General features: G+C 43.0%; 2 protein-coding genes across 2 annotated transcripts; one reads left to right on the top strand and one right to left on the bottom strand.

Annotated features, from left to right (window-relative positions):
• The first annotated feature begins 5,735 nt into the window (after nt 1–5,735).
• On the top strand, nt 5,736–16,380 carry LOC138929381 (uncharacterized). Its single transcript, XM_070288819.1, has 5 exons — nt 5,736–6,158; nt 6,244–6,447; nt 15,751–15,820; nt 15,878–16,044; nt 16,161–16,380. The coding sequence occupies exons 3-5, from the start codon at nt 15,812–15,814 to the stop codon at nt 16,378–16,380; spliced, it is 396 nt and encodes a 131-aa protein (XP_070144920.1). The 5' UTR covers nt 5,736–6,158; nt 6,244–6,447; nt 15,751–15,811.
• LOC138929374 (uncharacterized) lies at nt 7,186–8,846 on the bottom strand. Its single transcript, XM_070288815.1, has 2 exons — nt 8,522–8,846; nt 7,186–8,442 (listed from the first exon to the last, which is right to left on the bottom strand). Exon 2 carries the CDS (start codon nt 8,437–8,439, stop codon nt 7,204–7,206), a length of 1,236 nt encoding a protein of 411 aa, XP_070144916.1. The 5' UTR covers nt 8,440–8,442; nt 8,522–8,846; the 3' UTR covers nt 7,186–7,203.
• Nucleotides 16,381–18,724: the final 2,344 nt, after the last annotated feature.

The following is an 18,724-nucleotide window of genomic DNA, read 5'->3' as shown; positions in this document are numbered from 1 at the left end:
GTTCAGAATTACCGGTTTGTCCCTGATTTGAGTTCTGACTTATGGTGTAGTAGCTACTGTTAAGAGGCATGTTGTTGGCGATTATATTTCTAAGGTTTAGGCTTCCTGAACTATTCATGTTTTGGGTTACAGGTTGCATTTGTTGCTGGTTTGCATTGTTGCTTGCAATAGGCGCAGCGCTTACTGCTAGTGGGGAGGGGTCAGCATCATTTGTTGCTTCAGGTTCTCTAAGTTCTCTGCGCTCTTTGCGCTTTAATATCTTTTGAAGCTGATCTCTATAGTAGCTGCAGCCCTTGTAGCTAGCTACATGGCTCTCTTTACAGTTGGCACATGTGGGGGCGTCGTCATCTTGCAGGTTACATTCCGGGCTGCGGTGATTTCCTGAGCATTTTACGCAAACTATGGGCTTATTGCAGTAGTTCTTTGTGTGCCCAAATGCTTGGCATCTGTGACACTGTACAGGTGTGGTTCTCTTCTTCTGTCTTTCTATTCTAACGGCCTGATTTGCAATGGAAGTTATATTGTAAACTGCTTGGTCTTTTGGGTCTTTGGGAGGGTCAAGCTCTACTTCAAAAACATCCATGGGCAATCCTGTTTTGTAATATTTAAGGTTATTGACATACCTTACTTTGTGTCCTAATTTCCCTAGTTCGAGTTTAATGTTATCTATAGGAGTGGTGTGATGTAGGTTTTTAATGATGATTCTCCAGCCCCTGTTGGCTACGTGCTGATAGGTATAATGATTTCTGCCTGTTTGTTCAAGGTGTTTCAATATCTCACTGTGCGAGTTTATATCAATACAATCTATTCTAATTCCCGTGGCTCTGTGGCTAGAAATGACAAATTTTTCGTGGTTTTCTGTGCTATTCTCGCTGTTTGTGCCATTTATTTCTTTTAATTCGTTAATTAGGGGTAGAATGGAGGTGATATTGGTGAGGTAAATGGAGGGAGGCTTAGCTGTTCTGCGTTGTCTTGCAGCATGTAGTGGGGAGGAGATAACGATTCTTTTAGATGTAGATTTGGTAATGGTCATATTAGAAAGAGGGCTTTTATTTCCTGGTTCTACTTCTGATCTATTCCTTTTTGGCCCTGGGGAATTGATAGAGGCGCTGCTGTCAGAAGAGGGAATTCTCTGCCTATTTTTTGGTGGCCCATTAAAGTTAACAGTCCTTGTGATTTTCCTTCTTTTGCTGTGGAAGTTATTCTTATATATTGGTTTGCCCTTGCGAGGTGGGATTTTGGGATCTCTATGATTTTTTATAATAGTGGGATGGTTTTCAGGAGTGGTTTCAGAGGGTATATCAATGGTGCTCATAAATGGATGAGCATCACTGTCGTCATCTATGGCGATGAAGGACGGTTCCCTATCTGAGCTATCCTCCCGGGTAAGTTGTGCTTTTGGCTTCCTCTTAGGCATATTGTTGCTCTGTAGCTGGTCACTGTTAGTAGTGAAAAAGTTGTTAACAGTTGATGTAATGTAATAGTCGATGTCAGATTAGCAGTATCAGTTAACAGTGTGTTAACAGTGGGCGTTGACGTTTGTAATAGTGTCAAGGCAGTGTATGTGAGCAACTTGCTCTTATTTGTGTTAGTGCGTAAGTGGAGAGGGAGAGATTTGTGTGCTTTGCACTGAGTGAGTGGTGAGAGTTTGTGTGTATAGGGAGGGAGAAGATAGGCTGCCAAGGTGCAGTTATGATTGGTAGGCCTCTGCTCCGTTTCTTACTTCTCTCCTCGGTTTCTCTTTTCCACGGGGCGGCGCAATGGAATTTTCCGTCAGCTTTTGCGCGCAATTGCCCTGGCATAAATTTTTGATTTGGCGGGAGTAATTTGCAATTTGCCGTCCCGCCAATATGCCCAGGAAGCAAACGGGGACTATGGCTAACCTACGGTCCAATAGTCTGTGGGCCTAAATTGCTCCCTTTTATGCGGTTCTGGCGTATCGCACTAAATACGCTGGACATAAAACACTAAACAATTAGGACGACAGAGATTTGCCCTTTGCACTCTATTTGGAGTGGCGACAGGCTGATCCAGAATACTCCGGCCCTTGCTAGAGTCAGGGCAAGGGTGCGTGGGAGTAAGGACAGCCTGCGGACAAATTTATGGACTACAGGAATTGACACTTATCACGCTTGCTTACCAACTTGGGAAGAGGTCTGGTCTAACATGAATTGTGGAGCTTAATAGTCGTCAGGTTAATCAGTGTGGTTCAGTACGTTTTTAGGTTATGTTTAATTGCCACTCATAACTTACGTACGCAATGCTATGAACCTTTTGCACTAAGAAATCACTCACAGTACTCTTAAAGCTTTGGTATATTTCTTTTGTTATATTTAATATTTGTTTTGTTTTAATAAAATTTTATTTGATTTCAATTTGGCTATTTATGGTTTAATTGGTTCTATGGTTTTTATTCTCCTTCCACTCTAGTCACGCGGTTTCGTTGCATAACTGGGCAACTCAGGTCCAGTTATTCGGCTTATATTAACTTTCAAGTGGCTTTGAAGTTAATTTTTTCCACAGAGATTATTTGCACAATATATGCACGATTTATTAGGTCGAAATTAAGGCCATCTAGTATTTCAAATTTATATTTGTTGTATTGCTATGAGCAGCTAGCAGTTCGGTTTAAGAAGTTTAATTATTTATTTATATTTTGTTTTAATTACAGCTCCAACTTTGCTGTTTTTGTTCGATAATTGGGTCTTAGTGTTTGTGTGACGATTTTAACGGTTTTGTTTTAATTACGTATGACTTCGAAGTCATTCTTTTCGCACTGGTTTAGTTCCCATTAGTTAAACAATTGGTCAGTTAATTTTGGTTTGTCACTGAATTCTTGTTTGGAGTAGCGTATATGCCAACTCAAATCTAGCTATGCCTTCAAAAGTGAGAGGGCAGCTTATTTATTCTGTTGCGTAAAATAATGGGATTTACATGTACAGCTTTAGGTCGGGTACAAGAGCCTTATACAATAATGGGCCATAGAGTGTGGTAGTCTGGGACGTTAGTATTGGTGAGATTTTGGGAGAGGGGTACAGCGCTGTAAGTTAAGCTTAACATTTGTTAAGCTCAGCTTACAGCGCTGTTCCCTCTATGTTTACATGTTGGCTTTTTTATGCCGAGTTCACTTAGACTAGAGGGTACATTTAATCATGAAGACATTGCTTTTGCAGCTTACTCTTTAAGATGTATTGTGGGTGTGGGTGGGGGGTGGGGGAGGGGTGGGTTTATGGAGCCTCAGGGGCAAAGAGGCTCAAGGTTGCCAACGAACAACCTGAGCTCTCCGTGCTTCCCCAAGAGGGAGCTAGTCCGAGATAGTTGTTTTATTTTTAGTTATCGTAGCAATATGCAGGGCAAGAGTTACGTTTATGGTTATGAGTTTAGCGATTTAGTTTAAATTTTAACTTTAAGTTTATGTTTTGTTTCTGTTTTGATTGGTTGTTGACTTGAATCTTGTTAACGGTTTGGGTGTGTATGTTGAGTAAAATTTAGTACTGTTTTTATAACTTGGTCTTTAAGGAGTGAGTTTGCTACGATGCGAGGGGTGAGTTGCTACAGTGCCTCGGGGGCTGGAGGTTTAAAATTGCCAACGAACAATTTATAACTCTCCAGCTTCCCCAAGGTGGAGCTGGTCCAGTTTAGGTTGAGATTTTGTGGTTATCGCAGCTGTTAGCAAGGCAAGAGTTATTTTTAGGAGTTATGTGCAGAGTCTTAGGTTTTTAAATTATTGATTTAGTTTTTAAGTTGTATGTTTTATGCTTCAGGTTGTTAGTTGACTATTAGTCATTGTTTACTGTTTAGTTGCGTATGTTTAGGTAACTATAGTCTTGACTGTTTTGGTCGTTATCATTTTAGGTATTGTTGTTTAGTTAATTCAAGTATTACTGTTGTTGCAGTCTTAGTCTCTTATTGATAGGTTGGTTGAATGTAGCGGTGTAATTTTGTATTCGTTGTAGCATGAACAGTCAGTTGTGGGTTTGTGTGTGTGTGCGTGTGTTTGTATCGATTGGTTCTTGGTGGGTATGGGATTTATGAATTTTAGTTTACCTTGGAGGGCAGTTTATATGGATTTTAGTGTTGCTTTTTCAGCTGATTCTTTTTAGTCGGACTAGTTGGGGTATGGGGGGTGGGGAAGGATAGGATACTGATGTTGAGCATGGAGGTTCAAGTTGCCGGTAAGCAAGATGTGGCGCTCCATACTTTGCAATAGCATTGCTTGGTGTTTAGGTTTAGTTTGGGGGTAGGCTTAAGGTTTTGCATTTGCAATTAGCTATAATATAGGGTTAGTTATTTATAGCTAGTATCTCAGCGCCTCGTCCTTTAGGCAGGTTGCGAAGACTTCTAGGGGAGCATCTCCTTGTTGGTGGGCCAGTTCCTTATTTCAGGAGGCGTTAGTAATGGTAGCCCCAAGTTTGCTACGCAGTTAGGGGCTACAGATGGTTGTGATTTGCATCTCGTCTTCAGCTTGCTGTTGTACTGTTGCAGCAGGGTTTCCAGAGTCCACAGGGCTTGTATAGGACTGTTGATCCAGCATCAGGTCTAGTGCAGTTCCCGAGGCATGTTTGGTAGCCCTGCTTTCCAGTGATCAACCAAGTGGCTGAAGGCATCGTGGGTACAGACATGCAGGCTCTATGGAGGGCAAGCCACAAGGTCGCTACGCAGTTAGTGGCTCGCATCCATTAAGTCCGAGTTTTAGTCTTCTGAGCTAGCTGTGTGCTGGCTTGCATTTTGCTACAGGCTCGAGCCACTCATTCGCATACGCTGTTGGCGGCCCAAGATGGCGGGGGTTGAGAGTTGGTTGAATTAGCGCATTCACGCTTTAGATCGTTTATAAAGTCCTCTTAATGGGTGCTGTCCACGTATAGCGTCCCACGCCTGTAGTTTTGCAGCATTATATTGGGCCCTTTGGCCTACTGCTGTGCTGCTGCATCAGGGTTGGCAGAGTGCTTGGAACTTATATAGATCAGCTGGGGCAGCAGCGGGTCTATGGCAGTCCACAGGCAGGTTTGCCAGCCCTGGATTCGCAGTACTTTGCCATGGGCTTTAGGCTTTTTTTTTTTTGTTGTATGCAGCATAGGGGTGGGGGTTTTGGCTGAAGCTCCAGGTGGTCGTTTGTCATCTCATCAAGTGTGCTGACTCAGTTGCAGTATGAGTCACGCAGGCGCTACGCCGTTGGTGACCCATGTCAGTTGTTGTTGCTCGGTAGCCATGCGAGCTGCGCGATCGCATACGCAGTTGGCAGCTCGTGGCAGATAGGGCTGAGTGGGGATTGGTCTGCGTATCACATGGTGCAAGGCGGCTGCTTTACATGTCTCTGCCGTTTTAGGTATGCAGTCATCAGCGTACGTCCTTTATCTGCATGTAAAAGATGCCAATCCCAGTCCAGTGGAGCAGTTGGAATGCACGGCAGCGTCCAGTAGGGAGGTAAGGAGCCTTTCAGAGCAGGTTGGCATAGGTAGCAATCCAGTGGAGGCTTGTAGATTAACTGGTCATATTTGCAGTGGTGATGGTTGATCTGTTGAGTTAGGGAATGTATGAGTGCTTTGCAAGTTATATGGGGGAGGGACTGGGTGAGTATGGGATAGGTGTGGGGGTCTGATGTTTATTATTTTTAATTTTCAGCATCAGTGTTAGCATCTTGGCATTGATTTTTGCCATATGGCAGGTATCGCACAGGCATATTTGATAATGGTTATTTGATTTAGTATTTAGCTCTATTAGCTGTAATTCTAGTTGTCGCTGAATATTCATCTAAGCAACCAATTGTTTTGTGTTGTATGATTTGTTTATTTATCCACTGTTTGGTGTTTTCAGGGAGTTCCAGTTGATGCCATTGAACGATCAAGTTTCGCCGCTGTTGCTCGTTTGGGACTGGATGCTATAGGTTGCAAGGCGGGATGCAGATGCAGTGTATAAGGAACTCGTAACTTTGTCTTTTCCAGGCTTGAGCTTGCCGCTGAACAACATGTTGACCGCCACACGGGAGTGGGACGCAAATCACTGGGTTGTTTTATCGCAAGGTGATCGTGCCCGAAAAGATGTTAGTCCCGGCCCAGTACGGCAGTCAGGATGTATAGGAGGAGTGCAAGGCCTTTGAAGATAGGATTGGCGTAACTAGCTTCCAATGGAGGCTTGAAAGTAGATGGTCATGATTTGAGGTTGAGTTTACCAATCTGTTGAGTTGTATAATTATATATTAGCATTGTGTGCTTTTATTAATTTGCCCTATGTTTGGTATTTCAGGGAGTTCCAGTTGGCGCCAAAGGGCAGCCAAGTGTCACCGCTGCTACTCATGTGGGATTGGATATAACGGGGTGTACAGCAGAATGCTGGTGCAATGCAGCAGGAACTCATGTTTTGCCTTTTTCAGGCTTGTGGGCGTCGCCGATCATCTTACAGCCACCACACAGGAGTGGGACGCGATTCACTGGGTTGTTTCGTCACATGGTAAGCGTGCCCAAAAAGATGACAATCCCAGTCCAGTGCAGCAGTCGGGATGCGTGGCAGGGTCCATTAGGAAGATGTAAGGCCTTTAAGAATGAGATTGGCATAGTTAGTGCTTAGTTTATCTACCTGGCAGTTTAGGAGAACATATGAGTATTTGGTTTGATTTCAGGTTTTCGCGCTAATGTAAGCAGGTTTATTTGGACCGTGCAGTTATAACATTACTATTTATAACAGTCGCTATGTTCATTGCTGGCAGGTGGGAGTCAGTAGCAATTGTTGCAGTTGTTGCAATTGTTGCAAAAGGCTCCCTAGATTCCCAGTGCTCGTTATATAGTTGGATTGAGTTTTGGCCAGCAGCTGCTTCTATTTCCGTGAGAGCAGTGCAGGAGCAAGGCAGGGCTTGGTATCGGGAAGGAGAGGCTGTGTTGTCAGTAACAAACCGCCGGTTTTTAGAGTTTTGTTTTAGTTTTATTTTAGATTTTTCATAGCGACAAGCGATAATGTTTTGAGCCAAGTACTCATTTATTTATTAATTTAAATATAGAAAATTAATGGCTTGATTACATTGTATTCTGCCAGTTTGCGGCATATTAAGTTTTACATTTGTCGTTTCATTCGATGGTGTTGAGTATTTGTAACTTTGTAATGTAAGATATAACAAAACATAACATAACATAATATAATAACTAAGGGATTTCTTTCATTTTTTAAGTTAGTTTGGTAGCTTAGTAGTTAGTACATGACTACTATTGATTACTACTTTTGACCTTTTAGGTTGAATATTTCGATATTATCGTTTGTATCTCTGCACTGCCTGTGCGTTTTATTTATTGATTCAATTATTTTTATTATTGCCTTATTGGCTTTGTTCACGAACTTCAGCATAGTTTCGTCAAAGTTTTCGATACCGCAGTCACAGTTTCGATTTGTAGGTAGACTTGGCTTCCTGCGGCGTGGGCATGGGGTTTCACAACTATACCTGGCTGCTTCAGTGTCTCCTCGCTGAGCTGTCTTGGCAGTTGATATGTTATTGCGGCGACGAGATCGTTTGGTGGGACGCGTGCTTTCCTTGGTCTGCGTCTCCTCTGTGGTTGGATGTGCTGTTTGGGTTTGGATTGGCGCCTGTTGCGAGAGGACTTCATCCCTTCCTAGGTTGGGGGTGAGATTTAGGCATCTTAGAGAGACGGAGCTGCAGGGCATTTGTTCCTCCAGGGTTGTTTCGTCTGAGTTTGCGGCTGCATTATAGTTGCGAGTTTGAAGGGAGCTATCAGCCAGTTGATTGGTTTCTTGGTTGTTTGAGTTTTCGTCAGGCATCGGAAGTTCGCGTATGGCCGGGTCTAGTTGCGTTTGGGATGCCAGATTTCTGCGGCGTCTGGGTTTGTCTCTATATGTGGCACAGCTTGCCGATGCGCCTGTAGACAGTCTGGTAATTGGTTTATTTGGCATTTGGGTCAGCTTTAATTGCCTCCTGTCTATTTTATTGTTGGGTTTGCCATAGACAAGCTGTTTAAGCGGGATTTCATCTTCGCTTTCATCTTCAGAGTCCTCAAGCAATTGCCTCTTGATTTCATCGTTTTGCCTCTTGTATAAGTCTTGTAGAGACTTTACGAGGAGTTTATTGGTGTCCCTGCTAAAGGGGGTTGGAGAGGTCAATAAGAGTCGTTCTAGCTCCGTTCCTCTGGGCTTCTCAGCTGGCTCCTCTATTTTGGGGGTGAGCAGAGGTTCCGGCGGAGGGGAGGTGGTGCCTGGTTCCAGATTGACATTCTCTTTCTCCATGTTTAGTAGGGGGGTCGAGGTCATATTTGCCTGCTCCTGTTGGTGTAGCCAGTTCTCAGTATATGCTGTTTTTATTTTGTTGATCCTGGGATCTCTTATGTTTTCTGGTCTGTAGCGATGGCGTTTGCTCGTGTTCATACCAAGGGGGTTCAGCGCAGAAAGATATGACGGATATTGCTCGGCTCCAACGGGATTTGTGGTGACAGTGTCCTGCATTTGCTAGAATGAATACGGGTGAGTTTCATTGGGGATTTGATTCCAGTTCTTGGCAGGCTGCAGTATGCGAATTGCCGCTTACTATTTTAGCAGAGTTTTCTCAGGTGGGTGGGCCTAGTCACGGTGATCCTGGTATTTGGCTTATTGTGAAGTCTCTTATACGTTGCCTGGGGCAGGTATTTGTTGCTTAAGAGTTGAGTAATTTACTTATTTCCAAACAATTTGCAGATTTTAACACGCTTTGCTCTTCTTCTTAATTTGGTGTGACCAGAGTTGTTTTGTGAGGAAATGTTATTTTGCGCGTTTTTGTTTTAGTATATTATTGTTTGGCTGGGATTTGAATTGTGATTAGTTTATTATTATTGTTTATTATTTATTTTAGTTTTATTTTGTTCAGGCTGCTTTTATTGCTAGGTTTGGTAGTTTGGTTGATTTGAGGGGGGGGGGGGTATTCTTGGTGTTGGTAATTGTTGCAGTTTAATTTGTGTTAAGGGCCTCATGGTGAAAGATTTAAGGTGGCATTTGTAACTTTATTAGTTTGTAGCTGCTAATTAATTGTAATTATTTGTAATTATTCTTTGGCCACATATTTTGGGTAGGGATTAATTTGCAGAGATAACGTAATCTTTATTTAAAGTTTGGTTATTTATTTTGTAATTTAGGAATAGAAAAAGTTTGACAATGTGTATATGTTTTCATGTTATCATGTTTTCTTATTAGGTGAAGTCATTTATTCCTCTTCGTCTGACGTCACTGGGCTACGGATGAGGTTTGGGTTTGTTACCATGTTTGTGATGTTCATATCTGCCGCCATGCCGTCCAGTTTCGCAGCTACTACCTCTAGCATGGAGGCTAGTTTTTCAGCGCTATTGATAAGGGCTATGCGCGTGCGTCTGCAATTGCATGTGGATGGTTGTCCAAGTGCTACGGAGGAGGGGGCAGCTATGGTGGTTCTGCGTTGTTTGCTGCGGGATCCTTTCTGGCGTTGCCTTTTAGCCCTGGTGTTGGTGGTTGCTGTTCCGCATATCAAGGGCTCGTTATCTACGTGATTGGCATCTGGAGCTGTAGGGATGGCTGCGTCTTTAGTGAGAGTGTTTTCCTTGCCCGGGTTTGGATTCCCGTTTATGGTATCAGCTATTTTTTGGCATATGGTGGCACTAACTCCGAGTTCCATTAGTATACTTTGTGTGCCAGTGTTTAGCTTATTTGTCTCTGGTTTGGTTGAGGAGACAAAGATAACACTATCATCGTCGTTTGTGCCCTGTTCCGGAGGTAGCTCTAGCAGGTTGGGTGCTAGGGCTGGCGGCATTCCTGATGGCGTTTCCGGTGGCATCTCCTGAGCTTGAGTCTGGTTTTCTGGAGCGTGCTGGCACCTGGTTATCAGGTCTTTGGGGTGAGGGGGGCCCTGTATGGCGGTTTGCGGGAGCAGGGGGCTTGCTGCTATCGTGGTATTTTCCGGGATTCCAGTGATTGTCGGAGTGAGAGGGGCAGCACTTTGGAGCACCTTCTTTAGTAACTCAGCTTGCTGTAACTGCAGCTCACGGTTGTTATCGGAGGGGGATGCTTCGATTTCTGCTTGGTCTGCATGGGCTGTTGTTTGCGGCTGTATGTTCGCTTTTTCCGGACGACATTCGCTCGGGAGTTTCATACTGCCATATGCAAGGTGGCTGCTTATGGCTTGCCCAATTTCGTCGTTTTCCACATCTACATCGCTGTTCGCCTCTGTGCCTGAACCACGAGGATCCCGTTTTTCCATAGCTGTGGTCCGCATTGGTTTAAGTATTTTCTTTAGCCCTTGCACACGCTTTACACGGTGTTTTAGTAAGGTGGACACAGTAGGGGTTTTCTTGGGATTGTTTTGTGCAGATCTCATTTTAATTATTAGTTTTTTTGGTTTTCTTTCCATGTTTGCACTTTAACAATTTTTCCGTTTACTGATTCCGCCAGGGTTTTGGAGCGAACTACTGGTTCTTTGAGTTTTCTGGGAGCGGAGTTAGTGTGGTGAGTCGGCGTAGTGGATGATTTTGGTATAGGCGTGTTCGCATACTTGCTCATTGGTGAGTAAATTTGTCTATGTGTGTGTGCTCAGGGGGTATTTCAGTGTAGTGAGTCAGCGCGGTGAGAGAGTTTTGGTTTGAGCGTGTGCACTCACATGTTCAGGGGCGATGTATGTTGCTTGTGTGCTCGCTCTGGGGAAATTAGTGAGCAATTACTCAGGATTGTACTCGCTCTCTATATCGACTTATGAGTGAAGTTTGGTTATAGGGGGCACAGAGTAGTCTCGGAAGGTAAGTTCATGTTGGTTTATGCATTTGTTTTAGGTTTTGCTTCATACGTGCGTCGGTATGTGTGAGGAGTGGGAAGAAGGGGACAAATGTAGGATGATAATATCGGAGGGAAGCCGTTTGTATGGTATTCCTTTCCCTTCTCTTTATTATATGGCTATACAGCGTTTTAAATGCAAGTTATTTGATTGTGCTCGTTTTGTTAGGAATTTATGGCATTGTTTGTGTAAATTACGGAATTTTAAGGGAAAGAGAGAGTTTTATGTTATGTAATTTAGGGGTTTGAGTTTTCAGGTAGATTAATTAACAGTTTTGACTTATCTGTTTTCCATGCAAGGCGCCAGTGGTTGATTGTTATGCGGGGCATGATTTGGACTCTTTGGTGGCGGGATTGGGTTTGTAGGAATTGTTGCTTCGCAATTTCAATCAACTTTTGTTATCATCGATTTCAGTTATCCAAGGGAGGCTTCCTATACGGGTCAGTTTAGGCAATCAGGCGCGACTCTGGTCAGCTAGGTTTTCCGCTGGGTTGTAGGCAGGGCATCACTTGGGGTTCTTTAGTGGCGAATTGGTGGAGCTTAGGGGACTTTTTATGCACTTGTTTTTACTATTACATGGATCATGCTTTCAGGGCGTTGAAGACATGAGGCACGGGCAGGGTCAGTCCCTTTCAGAGGGCATCACTATCAGAAATCGGTGTAATTTTGAGTCTGTAGATGACGTATGGCCAGAAGGACGGTAGTTTGACATCTTTAGAGGTCAGCTCAATGTTATAGTGGTTGCTACTGATTTCTGTTTTATCTTTTTGAGGTTATACAGTTTATAAGTTTATTTGGTTATTGTTTTGTTGGTTTTATTCGTACTATTTGTTGGTGACTTGTTCATTTTGTTTATTGTTTAAGTGTGGAATTAGTTCTGTTTTGTTGGTTTATAATTTGTTGTTGCTGTTATTACTCTGTTCATTGATTTATTGGTCTTATTGGTTTATTAATTAATTTATTGTTTTATTGGTTTTATTTGTTTGTTAGTTGATTCTTGCTTAATTGTTTATCAGCTTATTAGTTTCCAGTGTTATTTACTGGCTAATTTGTTCAGACCATTTGTAGGTTAGGTTTAGTTGGCCTCGTGAGACGTGTTGAGTCTGCGCCCATTGCTACATGACATGTCATTGCAATTTTTTTTTTTTTTTTTTTTTTTTTTTTTTAACTTAGATTAAATATAAGTTAAGAATTAAAAGTTTATTATTTTATTTATTAGGTATTTTATGTGCTTTGGCTGTTTAATGCTTATTAATTTGTTCTAACGTGCGTTTCTTTGAAATTGTCTCTTTATATAGTTGTTATATATTGCATGGAAAATTTGTTTTAAAAATTTTGATTTAAAATTTTGCTTAGTCGTCAAATGGCGTTGCTTTAATTTCCGTAGTTCCGCACAGGATTATTTAGTAATGATTCGATAGCGACCGTAGTAGCATGACTTGGTTAGTTAGTTAAGTATGTTAACTAAGCATTTTAGAACGTTTCACTTTGTTTTATGGCATATTAGCAATTTATTAACTTTGACTTCACTTTGACATGACATTGATTTAACTTTGAAACGACATTGAAATAAAATTCACGGAGCACTTTTTTTTTGTTTGGAGTAGCGTATATGCCAACTCAAATCTAGCTATGCCTTCAAAAGTGAGAGGGCAGCTTATTTATTCTGTTGCGTAAAATAATGGGATTTACATGTACAGCTTTAGGTCGGGTACAAGAGCCTTATACAATAATGGGCCATAGAGTGTGGTAGTCTGGGACGTTAGTATTGGTGAGATTTTGGGAGAGGGGTACAGCGCTGTAAGTTAAGCTTAACATTTGTTAAGCTCAGCTTACAGCGCTGTTCCCTCTATGTTTACATGTTGGCTTTTTTATGCCGAGTTCACTTAGACTAGAGGGTACATTTAATCATGAAGACATTGCTTTTGCAGCTTACTCTTTAAGATGTATTGTGGGTGTGGGTGGGGGGTGGGGGAGGGGTGGGTTTATGGAGCCTCAGGGGCAAAGAGGCTCAAGGTTGCCAACGAACAACCTGAGCTCTCCGTGCTTCCCCAAGAGGGAGCTAGTCCGAGATAGTTGTTTATTTTTAGTTATCGTAGCAATATGCAGGGCAAGAGTTACGTTTATGGTTATGAGTTTAGCGATTTAGTTTAAATTTTAACTTTAAGTTTATGTTTTGTTTCTGTTTTGATTGGTTGTTGACTTGAATCTTGTTAACGGTTTGGGTGTGTATGTTGAGTAAAATTTAGTACTGTTTTTATAACTTGGTCTTTAAGGAGTGAGTTTGCTACGATGCGAGGGGTGAGTTGCTACAGTGCCTCGGGGGCTGGAGGTTTAAAATTGCCAACGAACAATTTATAACTCTCCAGCTTCCCCAAGGTGGAGCTGGTCCAGTTTAGGTTGAGATTTTGTGGTTATCGCAGCTGTTAGCAAGGCAAGAGTTATTTTTAGGAGTTATGTGCAGAGTCTTAGGTTTTTAAATTATTGATTTAGTTTTTAAGTTGTATGTTTTATGCTTCAGGTTGTTAGTTGACTATTAGTCATTGTTTACTGTTTAGTTGCGTATGTTTAGGTAACTATAGTCTTGACTGTTTTGGTCGTTATCATTTTAGGTATTGTTGTTTAGTTAATTCAAGTATTACTGTTGTTGCAGTCTTAGTCTCTTATTGATAGGTTGGTTGAATGTAGCGGTGTAATTTTGTATTCGTTGTAGCATGAACAGTCAGTTGTGGGTTTGTGTGTGTGTGCGTGTGTTTGTATCGATTGGTTCTTGGTGGGTATGGGATTTATGAATTTTAGTTTACCTTGGAGGGCAGTTTATATGGATTTTAGTGTTGCTTTTTCAGCTGATTCTTTTTAGTCGGACTAGTTGGGGTATGGGGGGTGGGGAAGGATAGGATACTGATGTTGAGCATGGAGGTTCAAGTTGCCGGTAAGCAAGATGTGGCGCTCCATACTTTGCAATAGCATTGCTTGGTGTTTAGGTTTAGTTTGGGGGTAGGCTTAAGGTTTTGCATTTGCAATTAGCTATAATATAGGGTTAGTTATTTATAGCTAGTATCTCAGCGCCTCGTCCTTTAGGCAGGTTGCGAAGACTTCTAGGGGAGCATCTCCTTGTTGGTGGGCCAGTTCCTTATTTCAGGAGGCGTTAGTAATGGTAGCCCCAAGTTTGCTACGCAGTTAGGGGCTACAGATGGTTGTGATTTGCATCTCGTCTTCAGCTTGCTGTTGTACTGTTGCAGCAGGGTTTCCAGAGTCCACAGGGCTTGTATAGGACTGTTGATCCAGCATCAGGTCTAGTGCAGTTCCCGAGGCATGTTTGGTAGCCCTGCTTTCCAGTGATCAACCAAGTGGCTGAAGGCATCGTGGGTACAGACATGCAGGCTCTATGGAGGGCAAGCCACAAGGTCGCTACGCGGTTAGTGGCTCGCATCCATTAAGTCCGTATTTAGTCTTCTGAGCTAGCTGTGTGCTGGCTTGCATTTTGTTACAGGCTCCAGCCACTAATTCGCATACGCTGTTGGTAGCCCAAGATGGCGGGGGTTGGGAGCTGGTCGAATTAGCGCGTTCACGCTTCAGATCGTTTATAGAGTCCTCTTAATGGGTGCTGTCCACGTATAGCGTCCCACGCCTGTAGTTTTGCAGCATTATATTGGGCCCTTTGGCCTACTGCTGTGCTGCTGCATCAGGGTTGGCAGTGTGTTTGGAACTTATATAGATCCGCTGGGGCAGCAGCAGGTCTATGGCAGTCCACAGGCAGGTTTGCTAGTCCTGAATTCGCAGTACTTTGTCATAGGCTTTAGGCTTTTTTCATTGTTGTATGCAGCATAGGGGTGGGGGTTTTGGCTGAAGCTCCAGGTGGTCGCTTGTCATCTCATCAGATGCACTGACTCAGTTGCAGTATGGGTCACGCAGGCGCTACGCAGTTGGTGACCCATATCAGTTGTTGTTGCTCGGTAGCCATGCGAGCTGCGCGATCGCATACGCAGTTGGCAGCTCGTGGCAGCTAGGGCTAGGTGGGGGTTGGTCTGTGTATCGCATGGTGCAAGGCGGCTGCTTTACATGTCTCTGCCATTTTAAGGTATGCAGCCATCAGCGTACGTCCTTTATCTGCATGTAGTCTCTAGTCTTCTCTTCAGGTGTATGGATACTGTTGCGATATGGGTCACACAGGCGCTACGCATTTGGTGACCCATGTCGGATGCAGTTTCGCAGTGACTATGCGAGTTGCACGATCGCTTACGCAGCTGACAGCTCATGATGACTAGGGATCCTACGTCTGCGTGTGGTTTCTTGTCTTCTCATCCGGTGTGTGGGTACAGTTGCGGTATGGGTCACACAGGCGCTACGCATTCGGTGACCCATGTCGGATGTTGTTGTCCAGCAGCAGTATGAGCTGCACGGTCGCATTTGCAGCTGGCAGCTCGTGTTGATAAGGGCTTTTACCGGCTTATGGGCGCCGTAAAATATCTCTCAGCTTCGCACAGGAAGGGACGCAATTCGCTGGGTAGTTTCGTCACATAGTGAGCGTGCCCGAAAAAGATGTCAATCCCAGTCCAGTGCAGCAGTTGGAATGCACGGCAGCGTCCAATAAGGAGGTAAGGAACCTTTCAGAACAGGTTGGCATAGGTAGCAATCCAGTGGAGGCTTGTAGATTAACTGGTCATATTTGCAGTGGTGATGATTGATCTGTTGAGTTAAGGAATGTATGAGTGCTTTGTAAGTTATGTGGGGGAGGGACTGGGTGAGTATGGGATAGGTGTGGGGGTCTGATGTTTATTATTTTTAATTTTCAGCATCAGTGTTAGCATCTTGGCATTGATTTAGCCATATGGCAGGTATCGCACAGGCATGCTTGATGAGAGTTGTTTGATTTTGATGTTTATCTCTGTTGGCTGCGTTCTAATTGTCTCTGAATATATGCATCTAAGTAATTAATTGTTTTGCGGTGTATGCTTTGTTAATTTGCCTTCTATTTGGTGTTTCAGGGAGTTCCAGTTAATGCCATTGGACAGCCAAATATCACCGCTGTCGCTCATATGAGACTGGATGCTACAGGTTGCACGGCAGGGTGCGAGTGTAGTGCAGCAGGTACTCATGTTTTGCCTTTTTCAGGCTTATGGTCGCTGCTGTACGTCTCCGGCCGCCACACGGGAGTGGGACGCAATTCGCTGGGTTGTTTCGTCACATGGTGATCGTGCCCGAAAAGATGTCAATCCCAGTCCAGTGCAGCAGTTGGGATGCACGGCAGCGTCCAATCGGAGGGTGCAAGGCCTTTCAGGGTGAGTTGGCATAGTTAGCGTTCCAGTGGAGGCTTGAAGTTTGATAGGCGTATTTGATGCTGGGTTTATCAGTCTGGCAATTAAAGAGAACATATGAGTATTTGTTTTGATTTCAGGTTATGTGCAGTAGTGCAGTATTGTTTTGGCCATGCAGTCACGGTCCGTCTCGGGATTTGCTTTATCTGGATGTTGGCGTCCTGTCAGAGGCTGCTTTCCGGTGAGGGTGCATGTGCCCGACTGCTGAGTACCAGGGCATCGTTTGTGTATGGCCCTAGTGAGCTTCTGCAAGGAGTATTGATAATAAATGCAGTTTATATCTTGGTTGTTATCTATTAATTTTATATTGTTTTATGGTTTTATGGGAGGGGGATTGTAGGTTATCATAGTGTTTCAGGATGTATTGGCATAGGTGGCAGTCCAGTGGAGGCTTATAATTTGGCTGGTCATGTTCGCAGTGATAGTGATTGATCTGTTGAGTTGAGAGGTACATGAGTACTTTATAGTTTATGTGGGAGGGGGGATTGGCTGAGTATGGGATAGGTGTAGGGTCTGATGTTTATTGTTGTGGTTTTCAGCATCAGTATTTGGCTTCTTGGCATTGATTTGGCCATATGGCAGGTAACGCGCAGGCATATTTGATGAGAGTTGTTTGGTTTAATGTTTAGCTCTGCTGTCTGTGTTCTAATTGTCACTGAATATACATTTAAGTGTTATTTTGGCAGTCATCTAGGGTTGTGATATTGCAGGGTGTATGTCAGAGTGCTTGGCGTTGGTTCTGGCCTAAAGGGCAGTTCACGCACAGACTTAACTGCTGAATTGTGTAATCAATATGTTTTGTTAGTTTGCCCTCTGTTTGGTGTTTCAGGGAGTTCCAGTTGGTGCCGTTGGACAGCCAAATATCGCCGCTGTCGCTCGTATGGGACTGGATGCTGCAAAGTGCATGGCAGGATGCAGGTGTAGTGTAGCAGGGATTCGTGTCTTTGCCTTTTACAGGCTTGTGGTCGCCGCTGAACGCCTCTCAACCGCCACACAGGAGAGGGACGCAATTAGCTGGGTTGTTTCGTCACATGGTGAGCGTGCCCGAAAAGATGTCAATCCCAGTCCAGAGCAGCAGTCAGGATGCACAGTAGCGTCCAATAAGAAGGTGCAAGGCCTTTAAGGATGGATTGGCATAATTAGCGTTCGGTTCGTCAATCTGGCGATTAAAGAGAACATATAAGTATTTGTTTTTTTTTTTTTTGATTTCAGGTTTTCATGCAGGTGTATGCAGATTTGTTTGGGCAATGTAGTCTCAGTACGTCTCAGATTTGGCTCCATCTGGGTGCTGGTGTCTTGGCAGAGGCTAATTTCCCAGTGGGAGTATATGTGTCAACTGTTGGATACCAAAGCATCGTTTTTGTATGGCCCTAGTAAGCTTCTACGAGGAAGATTCAGTATGTTATATGTTTATGTAAGTATTGATAATAAATGCAATTTATATATTGGTTGTTGTCTATTAGTTTTATATTGTTTTGTGGTTTTATGGGGGGGGAATTGTAGGTTATCAGAGTGTTTCCTTATTTGAGTTTCTGGTTAGTGCTGTCATATCTGCATTTAGCGGTAAGTGAGTTTATTGGCTGATTTGTACTAATTTGTTCTGGCATCTAGTCCAAATTTTGATATTTGTATAACAGTTAGTCTGGAGCAGTCATAAGGGGGTTTTAACAAGTTAGTTTGTCAGTTTTAATTAAGAGCGCTATATTTGTTGCTGCTTATAGCAAAGACCATTAACAGTCCGCTGTAATGCAACGATCAGTGTCAGTTAACAGTGAGTTAACAGTGAGCTTTGACGTTATAGTGGTGTTAAGTCAGAGTGAGAGCGGTCAGCGTTTGTGTGTATTGGTGCGTGAGAGGAGAGAGAAAATTTGAGTGCTTTGCGCTGAGTAAGAGGTGAGAGCTTGCGTGTGCTAGGAGAGAGAAGGTGTTCTGATAAAGTGCAGTTATAATTGGTTTACCGTATGTCAGCGCAGAAGTAGGGACCAATTACTTAGGCATGCTTGCAGGTTATGTTTAGTCGCCACTCATAACTTACATACGCAATGCTATGAACTTTTGCACTAGAAAATCGCTCGCAGCACTCTCTATGCTTCTAGCAACCCCATGTTTTGTTTGGTCAGCTATTTATTGATTTGCACAATTAACTTTGCTTTATTTTAATTTGATTCACTCCTTGCCAGCTCCAATCACACTGCTTCGTTGCGTAACTGGGCGAACTTAGGTCCAGTTATATTAGCTTGGTTTAACTTTCAAGCAACTTTGATTTAAATTTATAGGGGTTAATTTCTTTTCAACATGTGCGCGATTTATTGGGTTGGTTTTAATGGTTATCTGACATTGCACAATTTATTATAGGATTATGTTTTATTATATTGTTGTGAGCAGCCATGACTCAATTTCCAAAGAGTTTGTTATATATGTGTGTTTTTTAATTTCTTTTAATTTTGTTTCTATTATAGCTCCAGATTTGCGGTTTTATTTAGTAATTTGGGTCTATTTGCATTATGGATTTCAGGTTAGGTTTAATTTCCAGGGGGCTGCAAGGCCTTTTTCTTTCACTTCAACTTGGTTTTCAATAGTTTAAACAATTCGTCAGTTGATTTTCCGATTTTCTTCTGAATTTTTCAGGAGTTATCCAGACATT

This window comes from Drosophila kikkawai, unplaced genomic scaffold (assembly GCF_030179895.1).
Source record: "Drosophila kikkawai strain 14028-0561.14 unplaced genomic scaffold, DkikHiC1v2 scaffold_179, whole genome shotgun sequence".
NCBI lineage: Eukaryota > Metazoa > Arthropoda > Insecta > Diptera > Drosophilidae > Drosophila > Drosophila kikkawai.
The sequence above is the reverse complement of the archived record's forward strand: the minus strand, read 5'-3'. Positions and strand labels throughout refer to the sequence as shown.

Bases quoted from the DNA above. Each gene is read 5' to 3' on its own strand.
- LOC138929374 (XM_070288815.1), bottom strand. From the start codon at position 8,439: ATGCAGGACACTGTCACCACAAATCCCGTTGGAGCCGAGCAATATCCG.
- LOC138929381 (XM_070288819.1), top strand. The intron at 16,045-16,160 runs GTGAGTTGGCAT...TTTTGATTTCAG, and splicing joins AGGGTGCAAGGCCTTTCAGG to GTTATGTGCAGTAGTGCAGT.